This window comes from Panthera leo, chromosome A2, assembly GCF_018350215.1.
Source record: "Panthera leo isolate Ple1 chromosome A2, P.leo_Ple1_pat1.1, whole genome shotgun sequence".
Lineage (NCBI taxonomy): Eukaryota > Metazoa > Chordata > Mammalia > Carnivora > Felidae > Panthera > Panthera leo.
Genome location: NC_056680.1, coordinates 143,699,543 through 143,719,868, shown reverse-complemented (window position 1 = coordinate 143,719,868; position 20,326 = coordinate 143,699,543). Strand labels below are relative to the sequence as shown.

Here is a 20,326-nt window from a genome sequence, read left to right as displayed (position 1 = left end):
CTGTTATGATGTTGAACTATATAAGCAGTAGCTATTTAGTCTCTAGAAGAATGAAATTCAGTTTAAGTTGAAGGAGTTATCTGTAGGAAAAAGCCCAAAATAAATGGACAAAAAAACCTTTTCAATCTGCTGTGTGGACCAAAAGAAAGCATGTGAAGATATCATGAAATGTAAAAGACACCACAATCAAGCTAAGAAACAATTGTTCCTAGAACATATTGCTTAAATAAAGAAAGATATGGCACTAGTGTTATAAAAAAACCCACAAGGCCCCTTTAACAATAACATCACACTGCTGACTTTTGATACCAAAGTTCAGTCCTTCCAAATTTCAAGCACGGTTTGGAAAACAAAAACAAACTACCACTCTGTTTTGAGAGAGTTTTGGGCAGTTTGAAACTTCACTCTTTGTTGAGCGTCAAAATTCAGTAAGACAGCTTATTGAATCGTGACTATACAGGATACTCAAAACCATAATAGGTTGAAGATGGAGAATTTAAGGAAAATACACTTTTTAAAGATACTAAGTCGTCTCTTCTAAACAAAGTTTCAGTACCGACTCTGTAACAAAATAAAGGTAACAGAAGACAACTGACACAACAAGACTAGATTCTTAACTAAGAGCCCTTCTCTCCACCTCAGGGTAAAATGTGGTGACTGGAATCAAGTAGCCTGATAACATGCACACAAAAGATAAAATATTTTATTTTAAATAATTAAATTCATGTGTTTGCTGTCATTGTTTGGGGTGCCATATCTATCCTAAGTACCAGCTTATTGTGCTAGCCAGCCTGCAGTTTCAAGCAGGCTCTTGATCTAGTTTTGGGATAGCCAGGATGGATCTTAGTATTCCATATTTTGCTTGTAGCAGAAACAGTGTTAACCTTCCTTTTGTGGAAAGCAGATTCATTAAGACAGATTTTAATTAAAAGCTAAGATGACTTATACCTGAACTCAAGATTAAATCAAGAACATACTCTCACCAAAAAAAAAAACCCTCAGCGCTTCTGTAAGCCACCTCATTACCCCGAGTGCTATCCACCCACATGCCTCCAGGGAAAGATGCCTTATAAAGATATTGCTTCTCTAGCCAGTGCTTCAGCTTATTCAGTCTCAGTAGAAATACCCATTACATTGAATCATTTGACCTGAGAGCGCAATGGAGCTCTCAACAGATTTTTATGCACATAATCATACAAAGAGCTTAAAATTCATTTTGGGTAGCAAGTAAGTGCCTAGGTCTGAACTGAGATTTATTAACACACCATTCTGTTTAGATCACCAATAACCTAGCCTTTGCTCTGTATTTATAAGTCCAAATAAATCAGGAGGGTGCTGAGTCTCAGCCAGAAAGCAAGAAACACGGGTGCCTCTCCATCTGCACTGACTTCTTAATACACATGTTCTTAATTGGGTGAAGGATATGTTTGGTTCTTGGCTAAGTGTCAAGCATGAAGAAAGATTGCCACTTTCGTCTTAGGAATGAGAACAAGCTCAATACAGAAATAAAAGTCTCTTCACTAGAAATGCATGCAGTCCTGTAATTAACACAGACAGCTGGCTATCCAGTGGGGGAAACAGACCATTATACACTCACTGCTTGTTAATCAGTGGTGGAGAATGCCTGCTTTAACCCAGAAATTTGCCTCATTTCCAGGATAAAAATGCAAGAAGTGACATTTATACATTCTTATCTCAAATTGTAACTGCGAAGAGGAATCGCATAACAAAAACACCCTAATCATCAACTCAGTAAGACTGCCACCTAGCATTCAACAACAGGCAAGTGTAATAAGTAAAAGAAGATTACTAACAGGTGGCCCAAGCATACAAGCTACCAAATCAACAGAAAGCAATCACATTTGCCTTGAAGCATTTGCATAGCAGGCTGATAAACTCATGTGCCAGAGAAAACAAATGGGAAATTTTCTTTTCTAAACTTCAGTAAGCAGACATACTAAAATTGTTAAATTTTATCAAGGAAAGCTATTTGATCTTTATTTTATTATGGAAGGTCAGTAATTTTCCTATTCTCACCAGTGATACAGGAATCTAGCTTGAATTTCAGGGTCACCACTTTAACGTGACCACGTCAAGAGATATTTCAAAGTCTCTTGCTTTGCATTATTGAAACAATGCCTTTTAGAGCAGATTTGCTCCAAAAATGATCTGAGGGATCACAGAAAGAAAAATTGCTAAAATAATATCTGAAATGCTAAAGATGTAGAAGATGCCGGACCTTACAAAACTAAAATACTTAATATACACATTTAAAGTTAATAAAGGGAAATCAGTTCACAGCATTTGGACTATTTTTAAAGTGCACAATTTCTTCCTTTCCTTCACTGTGTGACCCATTTGTTTCTTTGACTCAAGACCATGGTCTCTATCAGGCTGACATCTTGCCCCTTACCCAAGTAAGTGCCATAAGTCACGTTTCTGTACTCATCCCAGGAGATTAAGCCGTCTTGATTCATATCAAACTCGTGCCATTGGTTTTCAACATTGTCATATATGTATTTCTTCTGGGCGTGCTTAATCCAGGATTTCAGCTCCCCCTCCGTCACAAACCCATCTTTATCCACGTCTATTTTATCTACAATCATTCTACAAGACAAAACAGTTACGTTTCAAGGTGCCAGCTCCACAAGGCTTTTTCCCCCAGATAGTAGGGACCTACCTAAAACGTAGCCGTAGGTGGCATTTTTATACTCCTCCCAGGAAACGAGGCCGTCCTCATTGAGGTCATGCCCCTTCCACTGTCGCTCTACATCCTCGTAAATCCAGCGCTTTTGTGCAAATTTAATCCAGTCTTTGAGCTCATCCACAGTGACAAACCCGTCCTTGTCGCCATCTATTTTACTTACAATCTTTCTGTAGAAAATGCAGAGAAATCCAGCAAGAGGTTAAAAAGACACAAGGCTCCAGACTTAGCCAGGTGTGTGTTGTGACCACAGGTGTTGCCCAGGGCTAAAGCATGGACATAAAAATTGTCTCCAAAAAAAAACCTTCCAGATAAGCAACTGAAAATATTTCTCTTAAGTGGCCTGTTACTGGTAACGAGCCATCTAGACAAGGCAAGTGCAGTCCATGGCTGGTGCACTTACACGCAAAAGCAATCCCAGTCTCATCCTTTTAGGGGTCAGTTACAGCCAATGGTCAGAATCCAGGAGTGAATATCCATTCCTATCTGGGTTCTCCATTCTTTGTATCAAACAACATGCAAATCTTTTTTTTTTATTTGCATGTTGCCCTTTGTGCAGGGGCCACGTTAATCTTCTTTGTATCGTTCCAATATGTGTGCTGCCGAAGCGAGCATGACAAGCAAATCCTTATGCTTTTCTTTATTGCTTTAGGAGAATCTCAATTTATTGGTAAATAATCACAAATCACTGATAGGGTTTTCTAAAAATTCAAAAATGTAAACCAGACTTTAAAAAGTTCAGCTGCTTAAAAAAAAAAACAAAACACTTTTGTTAAAAATATAAAGATAACAAAGATAGTTCTGGGATCACTTATACCTCAAGTCAAGATTATTAAAAAACAAAAGCCAAAAAACCAAAACCCACACACATACACAAAAAACACCCCAAAACCAAAAAAGAAAAAAAACAACACAGGTACACAAAGACAAAAGGACAGATGCATGCTTGTTATAAAAAATAGCTAACAGCTAATTATATACTATGTTGACTTGGATTTTCACATAGAACCACAAAAACAGAGAACTTTGAGGAAATGATGTGGTAAGAATGTCCACCCCTGACATACATGAGATTATGAGAATGTTAATAAGTTGAGAGGGTGAGAATACAGATGATAAAGCAAAACTACAAAGCTAAAGAATCAATATACTTCACCCTTCATGAGCTTTTCTTCCAGGCTTGGCATCTCAGTTTAACTTAAGAATTTCAAAATAAGTGCATGATATGAAAATCCCTAAAGATGCAACCGCTCACTTATAAAGGCTAAGACAACCTATGAAAAGTCAACCAAGTGGCCCAGTATGGAATAGGAACTTCAAATCAAGATGTCCAAGTGAAATCTTGGCATACTCCTATGCTCTATTATTTGCAGGATGGACAAAGACTGTCACTTGGTAGCAAATAATGTCTTTTCCCAGTCTGCATTCATTTCATGAATACAACATCGGAAAGTGATTAAAATCACAGACTACTAGGGATACGATGAAAAGATATCGTATGATATCATCTTGATATTGGTATGTTGTTAGCCTTAACTGGCTAGTACTTAAACTCTCTAATTTAACAAGCATACTCCTTCACGAAATATGTAATCTTTCAGCTTTTGCTCTAAAGTATTAATAGAAAAGGTAAAGCAGCAAGAAGCTATCTCTTAAATACCTTCCTCTATCTACACGGACATAAAAGTTTTTTTGTAATTTTAACCCTGGAATTTTAAAAAATATTAACACATTAAGTTATACCAGTATTAAAAACTTTTGCATTATCTATAATGGGACCTAGTTTACGTCCAAATGGTACTAACTACCAATAGTGCTACTGTACCATTAAGAAAAAAAAGGTAAGGTATCAGAATGCCTCCCATTCTCAAATGAAAATTTTAAACAGCCTAAAGAGGGTCACTCAGATAAGGATCTCTCAGATAAAGAGCACATAACTGCTCAAGAGGGGCTTTTGTTAATGAAGTTGGCTGAATGCCATTCTATTTATTCCAACAGAAATATCTCAAATGGTTTAGCCCAGATGTTGGCAAACTTTTTCCGAAAAGGGACTGATAGTAAATAGCTTTGATTTTGTGGGCCACATATGGTTTGTCACATATGTCTATACTTTAGTAACCATCTAAAAATATAAAAGCCATTCTTATCTTGCTGGCCATCCAGCCTGCAGGCAGCTGTGAAAATACACTGGAAGTGGGTATGTCCCATTTTAGGCACTAGCTCTAAAGGCCGGTGCAAATTTATGAAGCTAATGGTGTTGTTTTCCTGTGACCTACAGATGTAGTTATGATGCCATCAAGTAAGCATTTATTCCAGGGTAGACACAATGCACTTAGTGGACCTTATGTTATTTCTCCTAAGAGGTAACATATGCCTCTACTCTACTTTCTTCAAGAGTCAAAAAGCAAATCAGTAAGTAGGCTCCAGGAGGGTTCATAATATTCCTGAAATATTCAGCATACAAAATATTATATATATTCCTACGTGCACTGTTCTGAGGAAGGGTCTTTTGCTTTCCTTAGACTCTCAAAGGGGTTGACCTGTGACCTAAAAAAAAGGATGATGAACTGCTCTAGTTCATTTCTAAAGCAACTACACCAAGTGTGAGAACTTTTTAATATTTAGGATCACCACCTCAAAACAAACAAACCCTCATTTGAAGGACACATAAATGAAAATTAAGTAGACTTAAGACCACTGTGAGTGACTGGGGGAGAATACACACATAAGAAAGTATGTTCTATTTGTCAAAATTCTTAAGAAAAAGGGAAAACTAGGAGCGCCTCGGTGGCTCAGTTAAACGTCTGACTTCGGCTCAGGTCATGATCTCATGGTTCGTGAGTTTGAGCCCCGTGTCAGGCTCTGTGCTGACAGCTCAGAGCCTGGAGACTGCTTCAGATTCTGTGTCTCCCTCTCTCTGCCCCTCCCCAGATTGTGCTCTCTCTCTCTCTGAAATAAACATTAAAAAAACATTAAAAAGAAAAAGGGAAAACTATATTAAACGGTTTTAAAATGTTTTTAGATATTACTAAAGATTTAAAAATAGTAGTGAATTTTTGCAACTACAGGTATGAACAATGATCTTCTGTCCATCACTTGCTTTCTATATGGATGGAAAGGAGGAGGAGAATCTGTTGTTCCCAACCTCTGGTATATAGTCACCTACCAAAACAATGTTTAAAATGCCACAGGAAGCTTAAAAAAAAAAAAGTTCATCTGGAATCCTTGCTTACAATAGTATATTACCTCATTTGTCATTATCTCCAAAATTTAGGAGAAGCATATAGTACTTGTTCATACATTCTACGAAAAACATGATTTTACCCATCTTATTCTAATCAAATGTGGAGTCTGCTCATGTGTGTTGAACTTTTGTTATTTACTGATGACAAAAAGGAACGTTGTCTCTACTGAAAACTGCCAGCAGAGCTACTCCACCACCTATACAGAGCCAGAACACACTGATTAACACCAAGTCTAAAGGCCCTTCATTATTTAAGAGTAAGTCTGTGAAGAGCCATGTACAGACCCAAATATGGGTCAGACATGCACATTATTAATAGGTGAGACATGAAGACCGAGAATACTCTCATGCACCCCTATTTTTAGCCCAAATGTTAGCATAGTTATAAGATTAAAAGTGAGCATGGTCTCTTAAAATTAGAAAAGCAACCTAACAGAAGACTGAGTCCTTAATGTATTTGTTTTTCCTATTTTCAAATGTTTGGAGATAGTTTCTCATTCTACATAGCAAAATCTTTTGAGTATTTCTGTCAGTGTTTAAGAATAAAATATTGGGGGCACCTGGGTGGCTCAGTAAGGTGAGCATCCAACTTCAGCTCAGGTCATGATCTCACAGCTCGTGGGTTCAAGACCTGCATTGGGCTCTGTGCAGCTTGCTCGAAGCCTGAAGCCTACTTCAGATTCTGTGTCTCCTTCTTTCTCTGCCCCTCCCCCACTCACACTCTGTCTTTCAAAAAAAATAAATGTTAAAAAAAAATCTCTTCGGGGTGCCTGGGTGGCTCAATAGGTTAAGTGTCTGACTTCAGCTCAAGTCATGATCTCACGGTTTGTGAGTTTGAGCCCCATGTCGGGCTCTGTGCTGACAGCTCAGAGCCTGAATCCTGCTTGGGATTCTGTGTCTCCCTCTCTCTCTCGTGCCCTTCCCCCATGCACACTCTATCTCTGTGTCTCTCAAAAAGGAATAAACATAAAACAAAATTTTAAGGGGCACCTGGGTGGCTCAGCCGGTTAAGCGGCCGACTTCGGCTCAGGTCATGATTTCGAGGTCCGTGAGTTCGAGCCCCGCGTCGGCTCTGTGCTGACAGCTCAGAGCTTGGAGCCTGTTTCAGATTCTGTGTCTCCCTCTCTCTGACCCTCCCCTGTTCATGATCTGTCTCTCCCTGTCTCAAAAATAAATAAAACGTTGAAAAAAAAAAATTTTTTTTAAACTCTTAAAAGAATAAAATATAGTACCGATCAGTTAGCAGATAATCCAATGAAAGGATAAAATTTATTCTGAAGTATCACCCCCAAACAAACCCCGTAATGTCTTCTAATCAAAGCACTATCCATGATGGCAAAATACTTTTGGAAATTCCTCTGTGGTACAACTTTCCAAACAAACCTCTTGAATATAGTTCAGAAAGTTACACCAATGGTGCTCATTAAGGAGAAAATGTTCACTAAATTAACCTGCATTTCATTGGGGGCATCCCACTTTGGTTCAGGTCCTGATCTCACGGTCTGTGAGTTTGAGTCCCACGTCGGGCTCTCTGCTGTCAGTAGCAGAGCCCGCTTAAGATCCTCTGTCCCCCTACCCCTCTCAAAAACAAATAACCTGCATTTCCTTAAAAAACAAGGCTTTAGGAGAGCCAAAAACAAACAAACAAAAAACAAAACAACCCAAAACAAAAACATTCTCAGATGCGCAGAAATTATCAACTGGTATACCATCAATTTTCCAGGCACAAAGATGCCTGCTAAGATCACAGAACCCAACTATGACCCAGCTGTTACTGAAACAGCAATTAATACTTGGACATTAAGACCATTTCTTCTAAAAGGCATGATTCGTTTGCTTTTGTTTTTAATTAAGCAAATATCTGAGAATGAAAACAAAGAGGATAAAGGATATTCTCAGAAATCATCAACTTTATAGAAATTAGCCCAGGGGTCTCATTTGCAGTTTATTATCCACTCAATGGCTTGGCTTGGGGCACAATAAATACTTGGTCACAGATAATTTTTAAAAATTAAAAGTATCGGGGATGAGAAGCCTCCCCTGTAATGTTCCTCGGGGAACAAGACGCAATTCAATCTGGGTCCTGTAGCATTTGGTGCTTTTGTGCAAAAATGACTTTGCTTTGTAGAATGAGGTAAAAACCATTATTCAGTGGAGAAATGTATGAAAGCAAGCAATTAATTAAATTTTAGTGGTAGCAATCCTGTGGCTAGCTTTCAGAAGATGTAGTTCCAAACAACTTTACTGGGTTGCCAAGCCAAAAGAGAAAAAAAGAATGAGCTGGCTTATAAAGAAATGTCATTACTTTTAGCCCCCTGAGAGCTGGCACCTTACCCAAGTCTTTCCTTGCTTTCTTCTGGTGTCAGCTGATCAAAGGTCTTTGCTTCTTCAGCACCCAAGAAGGCATCATGGTCATAATCAAAACTCTGAGCATCATTGTGAACTTTGTCGCTGAGCTGAGGCTCATGGTGTACACGGTCCTTCTTTTCTGTGGGCTTGCTCAAAGCAAAGGCTGTGCACAAGGACAGGCACATAAGAAACTGTCGCAGGTCCATGATAATCAGATCTTAAAGAAAAACAAAGATTAGTTAATTCCAGAAGCAGTGTGCTTTGTAATTAAACAAGAAATTAAAAGCTTACATCCAGTTACTAATTTGATTTCACCCCAAATATTACTACTTAATCCATAAAATAAGAATGGTAGAATATGAGACTTTCCATTTTTATGGTAAGAATTTTTCACCAAGTTTCCTTCATCTGATTGGAAGTTGACAAGGAATCAGTTAAAATATCCACCTTGTAAGTAGGCCCCCTTTAAAAAACACCAAAGTAGAATATTAATCCTTTTAAAAAGTCAAAGAACCAACATTTAAATTCAAACTAACTTACTGACTCCCAACAACTTTACTTTTTGTACTACATCAGAGGTCTGGTCTTTAAACCTGACTGGTTATTAGGATCACCTAAGAAGCTTTAATAAAATTCCCCCTATTGAATTAGAATCTTTGAAGTTGAATGAATGCATCTGTAGTTTTAAATGCCTCTCAGGTGATTCTGATGATCATTAGATTAGAAACCATGAAATATTTGAGCAGAGTCCTTCTCCTATATATAGCACCAAGTTGCCTCTCATTATTTATGCTCAATCTCAAATCATCTTCAAAGATCAAACCATTCAGATGGTACAGTGATGGATAACAATTGCTTCAGCATTCCTTATACTGTGTTTCCCAAACTTGCCCGGGCATAAAGACAGCCTAGAGTGCTGTTCAAAGTACAGGTTCCCAGGTCCTAGTCCAACCGTCAGAATCTCGGCAGTCACAGGTGATTCTAATGAACAAGCACAAGGCTGGAACACTTTACCGAAAAATGATTAAAAATTGCAAAGAATATGGAGAACAGAGTGCTACTGGAGGGATCGTGGGAGAAGGGATGGGCTAAATGGGTAAGAGGCATTAAGGAATCTACTCCTGAATTCATTGTTGCACTATATGCTAAGTAACTTGGATGTAAATTTAAAAAAATTAAATAAAAATACCAAAAAGAAAAAAAAAAACTTGCAGAGAAGCTGCAGGATGGCAACTTGTTTATCAGACTCTACAGATACCCCTCAGTATTGTCTAGAGAGGTTATGGTCTTAGAGAAAAAACTATAAAATTAAAAATCAAAAGGAAAGATTTTCCCAACTTTTGTATTTTAACTAACCTTTCACCAGTAGAATATGGATTCTGAATGCTTTTCCCCCTGCAGTTAAGTTTTTGTAAATTCATGTAATCTCTTATTCATTTCCGTTTGCGATTAATGGCTCCCTTACTGGGTAGACAGGTGGTTATTAGGAATGAAGCTTGTTGTGGGTTGAACTGTGTCTCCCTAAAAAGATGTGAAGTCCTGACCCTGGTACCCGCAAATGTGACCTTATTTGGAAACAGGATCTTTGCAGAGGTAATTAAGTTAAAATGAGGTCATTTGGATTAGGGTGGGCTCTAATCCAATGACTGATATGCTTATAAAAGGAGGGAAGTTTGGACAGACACTCAGAGAAGAGAATGCCAAGTTATGAAAAGAGGCAGAGATTGGAATGATGCATCTGCAAGTCAAGGATTCCTGGCAACCCGAGGCTACGAAGAGGGAGGGAAGGATCCTCCCCCTGAAGCCTAAAGACAGCATGGCTCTGCCAACTCTTTGATTTCTAATTTCTAGCCTCTAGAACTAGGAGAGACTATATGAACTTTTAAGTCACCCAGTTTGTGGTAATTTGTTACAGCAGTCGAGGAAAGTAACAAAAGGCTCAGTATGCGGAAGGTCAGTGCATCACATGAAAGTTAAACACATTACCTTATCCTAATTTGCAGATTAAACTAGCCAGACTTCGCTTTCCACAGGATGTCACTAGTGGAACCATTTGGTCCAAGGGCTCATAATTTTTATGTAAATATTTTTAAAAACATGAAAATTTTTTCAGCATAACTTAACTCAGTGGGGTTCTCAATCTAGACTGACTGCACCCTAGTATTACCCAAAAACTCAAGAAAATATGACCACTAGGTCCCACTCCTATTAACATTTTTAAAAGGCAGTCAGGTTGTGAACCACTATTTTAATTAACCTCTCAAACAGCCATAGTGATATCTTCAGAAGTTTGACCTGAAAGTATACTTAAAATAAACAAACTGCATATATCTGATCCTGCCTCAAAACTTTGGGAACCAGAATGAATTGCTCCAGGGGATAAAGAAATTAAATATGCCAGCAGATTAGATGTTATTTTAATTATCTTTCTTGTAACCTCCAAAGAGCAGTTAAAGGAAGTTACATTGCATTACCTTGGATTTACAGAGTTCTTTGATTAAAAAAAATTTTTTTTAATTTTTAAAAATTGGGGTGCCTGGGTGGCTCAGTCGGTTAAGTGTCCGACTTCAGCTCAGGTCATGATCTCACGGTCCGTGGGTTCGAGCCCCGCATCGGGCTCTGTGCTGACGGCTCAGAGCCTGGAGCCTGCTTCGGATTCTGTGTCTCCCTCTCTCTCTGCCCTTCCTCTGCTCATGCTCAGTCTCTCTCTGTCTCAAAAATAATAAAAAAAAAAAATTTTTTTTAAATTTAAAAAAATAAAAATTACTTCTAGAGAGGGAGAGATTTTTTTTTTTTAAAGAGAGAGAGAGGGAGAGAGGCTGAGTGAGAATCCCAAGCAGGCTTCCACATTCAGTATGGAGCCCAACAAGCCCAATGCGGAGCTTGATCTTAAAACCCTGAGATCACACTGAACCAAAATAGAGTCGGGACATTTAACCGAGTCAGCACCTCTAGAGTCCTTTGGATTCAATAAACTAAAAAATGTTTACCACAGCCGTTGGTGAGCATGTTATATAAAGCAGAAGGAAAGCGAATAGGAGAAATATGTTTAATCCCAATACAACCTAGAGAGCTGATTATACAAAAGCAAAACCTGCGGCCTCCATGAATAACTTTCAGCCTATAAATGCATACAAGGATTTCCAACACCTGGGAAAGCAGTGCAGTGGAGAAGGGTGAGAAGGTCCTGAAATGGGCAGAGGAGGATTTGTCAACAGAGTAGAAAGTAAACAGGACACTGCCAAGAAGTCAAACAGAAACTCAGCTAAGGAGATAATGGAAGGCAGTCACTCCCCCGAAAGCCAATTCCCCCCCCCAAAAGTACTTTCACTTGATGGTTGTTAAGACTGATGAAACCCCGTGGTGCCTGGGTGGCTCAGTCGGTTGAGCAACCGCCTTCGGCTCAGGTCATGATCTCACGGTTTGTGAGTTCGAGCCCCGCATTGGGCTCTGTGCTGACAGCTCAGAGCCTGGAGCCTGCTTTGGATTCTGTGTCTCCCTCTTTCTCTGCGCTCCCCTCACTCACACTCTCTCTCACTCAAAAATAAACATTAAAAAATAAAAATAAAAAAGACTGATGAAAACCCATGAGAAGAAGCAACATGAAAGAACAAGAGACTCAGAGAAACGGGAAGAAGGTGGTACTTAAGCTGTTCCCACCAATGTTAGAACTCAGATATGCTTCTGGAAGCTTATAAGGATTCTGTTCCATGCTATACCATCGAAACACCCAAATTTGTATACAAAGGCACTTGCACAAAGATATTCAACTATGACAGTTTATAATGATAAAAAAATGGAAAATGAAACCAGAGAACTAGTAAATACACATTAAATCTGTATTATGGAACAGTACGCAAAGGTTAAAAAGAATGAGGTGGATCAGTCTGCACTGAAATGGAAAATCTACCGACATGTTAAGTTGAACAACAAAAAAGCAAGTTGCAAATCAATGTCAAGACCTCATTTACGTAAAAAGAAAAAAACCAAACAGCCTCCCAGATTGTTTACATTTGTATACAATATAACACATATGCACAAAAATGGCATGGAAGGATAAACATCTGTCTGCAAATGGTGGTAACCCCAGGCTCAGGGGAGAAGAGATGGGGTGGGGTAGTGAGGCTGGCTTGGAGTGAACTTTAATACCGTACTCTGTTGTCTATATTTTGTAAATGAATACACATTCATGTGTATTATGTGTATTATATTTTTTTAGGTTTGAGTGGGGGGATGAGGGGCATAAAGAGAGGGAGAATCCCAAGCAGGCTGGGGCTCAAACTCAAGAACCGTGAGATCATGACCCAAGCCGCAATCAAGAGTTGGACACTTAACCGACTTAACCACCCAGGCACCCCTTTGTGTTTTTAAACAATATTATAAAAACTCTTTTCAGTATTGCAAAACAAACATTTTCAAGCCATTTCTCTAGATTGAAAGAGGAAACTGAAGCAAAAACAACTACTCTTAAGACAAACTTTTTAAAGTAAAACATGCTGTTCTAGAATAAAACTTCAGGCTACCCTTCAATAATTCAACTGATCAATCAAATCTGTGGAACAGTAAAGAGAAAACTAGAGATTTAGTGGCTCTCTTAAATGCCAAAGTGAATATGCCTTTATTTTAGGGCAAAATAAAACTTCCATCTCAAACTAGAAACAATTCTTGAGACAAAACTCTCCAGAGACAACAAATTTCTGTTATTTTGTTACATATCCAAACAGTATCTAGAGGTTTACAAAATGAAGTAAAATCAAGTCACTGCAACAGATTTTCCTTATGCCTATTAGTACGGGAACCTCACATTTAGAAAAGTTTTATAAATGACTGATTACATCCCCAGAGTAAAATACCCTAACAATTCTGGCATAATACCTTAACAACTCTTGCAAACACTAAATGTTACAATATGAATAAATGCATTAAGCTCATTACCAGGGCCTGGAAAAGATACCTGCAAAGTTTTGATACATGTAACATAGAGAAATGTAACTGATTCACTGTGATTTAGAGGGAAAACATTTAAGTTTCAGGCTTAACATCTCTTTTCTTTTTTAAAGTTTATTTATTTATTTTGAGAGGGAGAGCACCCGTGCAGGCACAGAAGTAGGGGAGAGGGGAGAGGGGAGAGGGGAGAGGGAAGGGAGGGGGAGAGGGAAGGGAGAGGGAGGGGGAGAGGGAGGGGGAGGGGGAGGGGGAGGGGGAGGGGGAGGGGGAGAGGGAGGGGGAGAGGGAGGGGGAGAGGGAGGGGGAGAGGGAGGGGGAGAGGGAGGGGGAGAGGGAGGGGGAGAGGGAGGGGGAGAGGGAGGGAGAGGGGAGAGGGAGGGGGAGGGGGAAGGAGAGGGGAGAGGGAGGGGGAGGGGGAAGGAGAGGGGGGAGGGAGGGGGAGGGGGGAGGGGGGAGGGAGGGGGAGGGGGGAGGGAGGGGGAGGGGGGAGGGGGAGGGGGAGGGAGGGGGAGGGGGAGGGAGGGGGAGGGAGGGGGAGGGAGGGAGGGGGGGAGGAGGGAGGGAGGGAAGGAGAGACGGAGGGGGAGGAGGGAGGAGGGGGGGAGGGGGAGGGAGGGGGAGGGGGAGGGAGGGGGAGGGGGGAGGGGGGGAGGGAGGGAGGGAGGGAGAGAGGGAGGGGGAAGGGGGGAGGGGGGGGGAGAGAGAATCCCAAGCAGGCTCCTAGCTGTCAGCACAGAGCTTGAACCCACAAACCCATGAGATCATGACCAGAGCTGAAACCAAGAGTCGGACACCACCCAGGCGCCCCATCAGGCTTAACATCTTGACAACAAGAGAAGAATTCCAGAGTAAAAGTCAAGAGCTCCTGCTTTATCATCTATCCAACTTTTTCCTTTCCCTCTCTCAATTAATCTTCCAATCCCACCCCTGTAAAGTCTCCTTCCACCATTCTGTCAATCAATACTTCTCAGGTCTCCAAAATCTAAAATCAGTCTTGCTCAGACCTTGCTATTCACTCAAGCTTGCCCTTCCCTTTCCTTCACCGGTAGGAGTGTCTCTGCTGCTATCTCTGCTTCCTCACTACCTACTGCCACCCTGAAATCTAGCTATCTACCACTGATGCAACTGCTTTAACAAGTCATCAAAGACCACTCAATGGACAAAGCCTATGGTCCTACCTTCATCTCTCTGCAGTGGGCAATGAAAAGCCCTGCACTTAAAATAACTTTTTTTTTTTAATATACACTCTTTGTGCTCACATATATCAACTCCTGGTTATTAGAAACTTTACAAAGGCCTCTTGTCCCATGAATATAGATACTCAAAAAAGACTGTACTAGATTTATCTAAATCCATATAGCATATAAAAAATGTTCAAGTAGAAATAAAGACTATCCCCCAAGACAAAGGATATTTTATGCGGGAAGATGTGAGAACAGTACAACTTCTTACACGAGGTATTGAAGAACTACATTAGTGCCGTTAATTTCTGAAGCATCTTTCTCTTTTCAACCAAACTGAAACCAAATGATAGAAAACGAAATGGCCCTTCTTTTTCTCCTTCCCTCTTCATCACAGCTACACATCAATGGATAACAAGATATCAGGAAAACATAAATGAAGGACTTAGTTGTATGAATTTTTACCATGTGATCTAGAAGGTAAATCAATGATTGTGCAAAAAGCATCTCCCCATCTATTTCTTAAATGACCTATAAGTTTTTTCTAAAATTCTGCCCCTCCCTCACCAAGGGTAACATCTAGTATTTTCTCATTAAAAAAAAAAAAAAAAAAAAAAAAAATTGGACTGGTACTGTTCAGGACAATAACAGTCACATGCGGCTGCTAAGCACTTGAACTGTGGCTAGTGTGAATTAAGATGTGATATGTGTTATACTTTACATAGAAAGAAGGATATTTTGTAAGTACTGGATTTAATAAATTATTAAATTAATTTAACCTGCTTTAAAATTTCAGGTGAAATGTATTCATGTGACTTGTACTGTATTTTTATTGGATAGTGGCATGTTAGTCACAAACTAAATAGAACAGAAAAAAATATCAAGTAACTATCATCGTTTTGAAGTATGTCACCAATAAGGGTCTTCTGCAAAGTCCTTTTCATGAATTGCTCCAGTTAATTTAGAAGGAGAAAAGATTAATATCATAAGCTTGAATTTCTTTCAATAACAAAGATTAGCCTGAAGAATCAGTTTATTTTAGTCATCCAAAAATTTCCTTGAAAGCTCTAATTCTTGCTATTTCCCTCCCTTCCTTCCCAGTCATTGGTCATAGAATACTTAAATTGTTTCAAGGAAATTTAGATGCCTGGATTAAATACAACTTCTCAAGAACATTACCACTGAATGATCCCACAGATATTGTGGTTGATCAAAGACCCACTGCTCAAAGTTAACAAGTGAGAGAAATGGGTGTGGCAGTAAAATTCCCGTTCTCTGAGCTGGATATTCAGCAAAAAAGGCAATCCTACGTGACGACTTCAATTTTGAATTAGGGGAACAGCCTGGGCCTATAATAAGGCCCAGGTTATGAAATCTAGAAATTAAAGCTATCTGGTTATCTGACATTCTTTACTTACGACTTTAGTACAAGTACCACCAATGCATTATCACATTAAAGGAATAATGTCATCCTTCGTGATCTGATAACAGTTATGACAGCCATTTATTCAATGTTTTTCTAGTGATGAAACAAATTTACAACAGTTCATTAACACCTTTTTTAACTATATATTTTTTATTTTATATTTGAGAGAGAGAGAGAGAGAGAGAGAGAGAGAGAGAGACACAGAACGAGCAGGAAAGAGGCAGAGAGATGGAGACAGAATCTGAAGCAGGCTCCAGTCTCTGAGCTGTCAGCACAGAGCCTGACTTGGGGCTTGAACTCACAAGCAGTGAGGTCATGACCCAAGCCAAACACCTTTTGATTACACTATTTATGGTACTGAGAGCACACATTTATAAGAGCTGAGAACAGAAAACTGCAAAATTTGGCAATAGAACAGCTTTAAGAATGACAAACCATTACTCAGGCTTCATGAGTTCTACACCCAGGGCGACAGAGTACAAATTTAACATTGTTCTGGCTACGGAGAAAAAATTTAAGAAAAAATTCCAGAAAATTCTGAGAGAAAAAAGTTTCCTTTGGGGCTGATGAAACTTTAAAACATAATTAATTGCCGCAGGAATGCTTTGCAAAGTGGCCACGGGAGTTTTGTTTTCTGCTTGTAATTTTGCCAGGCATGTTTAACATGCATAAAGTCCTTGAGAATTTGGTAGTTATTTTAGCTTAACCTCCCTTCTGTGCCAAATGTCTATAAATAATTTTAAAGTCCTAGATGAAAAGATCTACCTACTATGATTACTCCCGCTGGAAGTAATCTATACCAGTTACTCCCAACTTGTATAAAATTTGTTTGTACCACTCCTCAACAGATCATAGGCTACTCTAAGCTGTCTCCTTAGCTCCCCTGTAGATACTATATTTTAATTTTATTTTTTTGATGTTTTATGTATTTTTAAGAGAGAGACAGAGTGTAGGTGGAGGAGGAGCAGAGAGGGAGGGAGACACAGAATCTGAAGCAGGCTCCAGGCTCTGAGCTGTCAGCACAGAGCCCGACGCGGGGCTCAAACCCACGAACCATGAGATCATGACCTGAGCCGAAGTCAGACGCTTAACTGATTAAGCTACCCAGGCGCTCCTAAATATTACATGTTTAAAAGGCAGGACTCTCAGCTAATAGAAACTGATAGCTTTTTTTAAATTTTTTTTTTAACGTTTATTTATTTTTGAGACAGAGAGAGACAGAGCATGAACAGGGGAAGGTCAGAGAGAGAGGGAGACACAGAATCCGAAACAGGCTCCAGGCTCCGAGCCATCAGCACAGAGCCTGACGCGGGGCTTGAACTCAGGAACCGCGAGATCATGACCTGAGCCGAAGTCGGACGCTTAACCGACTGAGCCACCCAGGCGCCCCGAAAATGATATCTTTCTATGTCCCTAATACAGTGTCTTGCACTTTTTATATACCAATACATTTTACTGGATTAGCTGGACAGTACTTGGCAGAAAAGCAGTTCCTGCCTGCTCCCAACCCCCAATTCCCCTTACCGGATCTGGCCATCAGAAAAGCGCCTTTCAGCTGTTTTAACTCTAATAAATTACACCATCAACAACACCCATATTTAAGAATTCACAGAGGATCTAGGATGTTATGGCCTAGCATCTCCAGTGTCTAGGCCTGGCTACACCTCTGTCTTTCCAACACCCCCGCCACACCCATGTTTTAGAAATTTGATGTTAATATCAACATACTGATCAATTACTGATACCGGTGCAATGTAAATAAAATGCCACCAGTAAGTATCTTGACACATCACCAGGTGAATGGAAGCAAACAATTATATTGACAGTGACGAACTGATTTCACAGCTGAAACCCAGTACCATCCACTCAGGCATACCCAATTCATCTTTATGGGTTCATGGGCCTCCTGGCTATAATCCTCAAAAAAAATCCTATTGGACATCCCTAAATCACTGTAAAACTCAGATAAGGCCTAGGCAACCTATCCTCTACACACAATTACAACTTACAGGTTTGTACTGTAAATGTGTACTATACTACTTAAATTCTTCAGTGATGGCCATCGTTTGTTACTTGGTTAACTAAATTTACTGAATGAGGTCAGACATGCATTTGTGTTGTGTCTTCCACTCCAGGGCAAAAAAATTTTATCAGAGATTATACGTTCTCTACTTCCCAGTTATAAAACCGTATTAGAAGCAACCTTATTGCCAATTCATTAACGTTGACTTTATGGTCCCTGCCGCCAGGAAGTGAATGCAATTCAACTCCCAGAGACATTATTTTGGGAATTTATACGCTCAGTAATTGAGATCAAGGGCCCTAAAATTTTAGCAAGAGACCCAGGAAACTTTTGCCTTGATGCAAAAGCTGCTCTCAAAACTATTGACCACCAACTATGCTCTTAATCAGGGCAGCTACAGGGCATTAAGTTTACTTCTGAACATAATATGCCAAAAAACAGAACTAGGGTCTGCACCTAGAAGCAACAAAACAAGGTAAAAGCTACAATTCCCTAATAAAGGTTTAAAAACTCTTTTCTGTCGCTGACAGAACGATGCAGCCAAACATGAAGGCTAGAAATAGTCAGCTTTTCTTTAAAATTACACAAAGTTTTATTTTAAATCACAAAATGTCTTCCCGCTCTCTCCGCTCCCCCCGCCCCGTTTCTACACCCTCAAAGTCGGTGAACACGACTTTCTTGGCAGACGCACTCGGGATGTGGCCTTGGGGCTGAGCTGGAGGACACAGGTAGGTAGGCCGGTTAGTGGGAGGTGGCAGAGAACTGTTACAATAATACTACTCCACTGCCCTCCGACCTTCAGTTGGCAAACAAGAGTGACCCTCTAGTCCGAGGGACTCGTTGAGAGACGGGACCCAAGGACGGCGGACGTGGCAAGCCAGGCACAAAACAGTACCCCACACAACGCAAAGCCGGGAGCCGGAGTTCGCCGAGACCCAGGCCCCTTCCCAGAGCGCGCGGGAGGGCGAGCGGCGGCCTTCGATTCAGACTGCGCGCTGAGGGCTCGGGGGTCGTGAGCAGGCTCAAGGCCCGTAACCCCGCGCTAGCAGAAACAGGGGCCCCGAACGAAGGGGACCCATGCCGCGTCGAGAGCGAGGACCGAAAGAAAGCGAAAAAGCACGATGGTGCGAAAGGACCGAGGGCCACGACACCTACCTTTCCTCGTAGCGCCCCCAGCCCAGGCTGCCACGGCCGCCTCTCACCCACGGGCTCAGCTCACGCGCGCAAGCACCGCCCAACCGGAAGCGATTCCGCGCCCCGCCCCCATCCGCCTCGCCGGCGGCCTCCTGACCAATCATCAACGAGCCCGCCGCTGTCGCACAGCTTCCCCGGACACCCATTGGTCCTACAGTCTCGTAGCCGGGATTGGCTAGAAAGCGCCACGTCCCCGCGAGCGCGCCGAGTGCGTGGACCGGATTCCCGCCCGACGCTGGTCCCCGGCGGTGTGGGGTGATGAGCCCCAGCCCCCGACTCCGGGCGGCTTGTGGGCGCGGCTGTCTGGCAGCCACGTCCCAGTTCACAGCGCATGACTCGGCCTCCATAGGGCTTCTTGGATTACTCTGCTAGTTATCTCCTTGCCCACTAGCACGTAGGACCGAATTAATTCGCCTGCCATCAGTCCCCAGCTGTATTGAACAATACCAATTTCTTTCCTACTGCTCTGATCGGGTGGCCTACGAGAGGGTCTTCAGTCGTTGGCTCCAGTGTATCTTTCTGCTTTATCTCACTACTCCCTCTCACAGATTTTGTGCTCTGTCCACCATTATCTCGGTGTTACCTAACAGCTGGCTGGCCCTTTCACATCTTTTTGGTGTTCTGCCTTCAAGTGACCTTCTCCGCCTGGACGAAGTGCGTTTTCCTGATTCTCTGCGTTATGAATGTCAATAGAAGTCCCGGTTAGCTTTTTAGAAGTCTTTCCTGACCCCACCAGACATAATAATCCTTTATTTGCCTTCCTAACACTTTGTATCTTCAATACACTTTGCCAAATTTTGCTATAAAAAGGTGCTTATCCCTATGTCCTCCTCTAGGCTAAGCTCCAGGGCAGAGACAGGACTTCCTCATCTTTTTATCTACAGCTCTGACCTTGCTGCCCAGTGCAGAGTAAATGGTTAATAATGTTAAGTAAACTGAATGGGCGGAACCCATAGTATTTCCCTGATTTAAGAGGAATATAGGAAAATTTTCACTTACTCATTTTCATGTCATGAAATTCAAAGAAGCATTAAATGAGGGCCACTACGTTTGCAAAACAAATGGAACATAAACGTATGTTCTTAGCAAAGCCTCTATAATTTAAAAGCCAATGGAAACGCATAGTATGCTGATGAGAGAGTTAAATACAAAGCAAGTTAATATACTTTTAAGTGCCGAGGTGAGAGGCTGACTGAATGCTTTGGGAATTCAGACACAGGAGTGACAGTGACCCTTGGTGGTAGCCCGAGAGGTCTTC

General features: G+C 41.0%; 1 protein-coding gene and 1 non-coding gene across 4 annotated transcripts in view; both read right to left on the bottom strand.

Moving 5' to 3' along the window:
- Positions 1-19,119, bottom strand: part of CALU (calumenin) — a 31,264-nt gene extending 12,145 nt beyond the window's left edge. For 2 of the 3 annotated variants that reach the window (XM_042924056.1, XM_042924041.1), the window contains exons 1-3: positions 19,030-19,119; positions 8,283-8,514; positions 2,681-2,874 (exon numbers count right to left, since the gene is read on the bottom strand). In XM_042924056.1, the coding sequence (XP_042779990.1) occupies positions 2,681-2,874; positions 8,283-8,503 (415 nt within the window). In that variant the 5' untranslated portion in view covers positions 8,504-8,514; positions 19,030-19,119. Of the gene's footprint in view, positions 1-2,413; positions 2,608-2,680; positions 2,875-8,282; positions 8,515-19,029 lie in introns of all 3 variants that reach the window. The other variant, XM_042924049.1, reaches the window with a different exon arrangement.
- Positions 3,215-3,317, bottom strand: LOC122214670. Its single transcript, XR_006200050.1, has one exon. It is a non-coding gene; the product is annotated as a U6 spliceosomal RNA (small nuclear RNA).
- Positions 19,120-20,326: the final 1,207 nt, after the last annotated feature.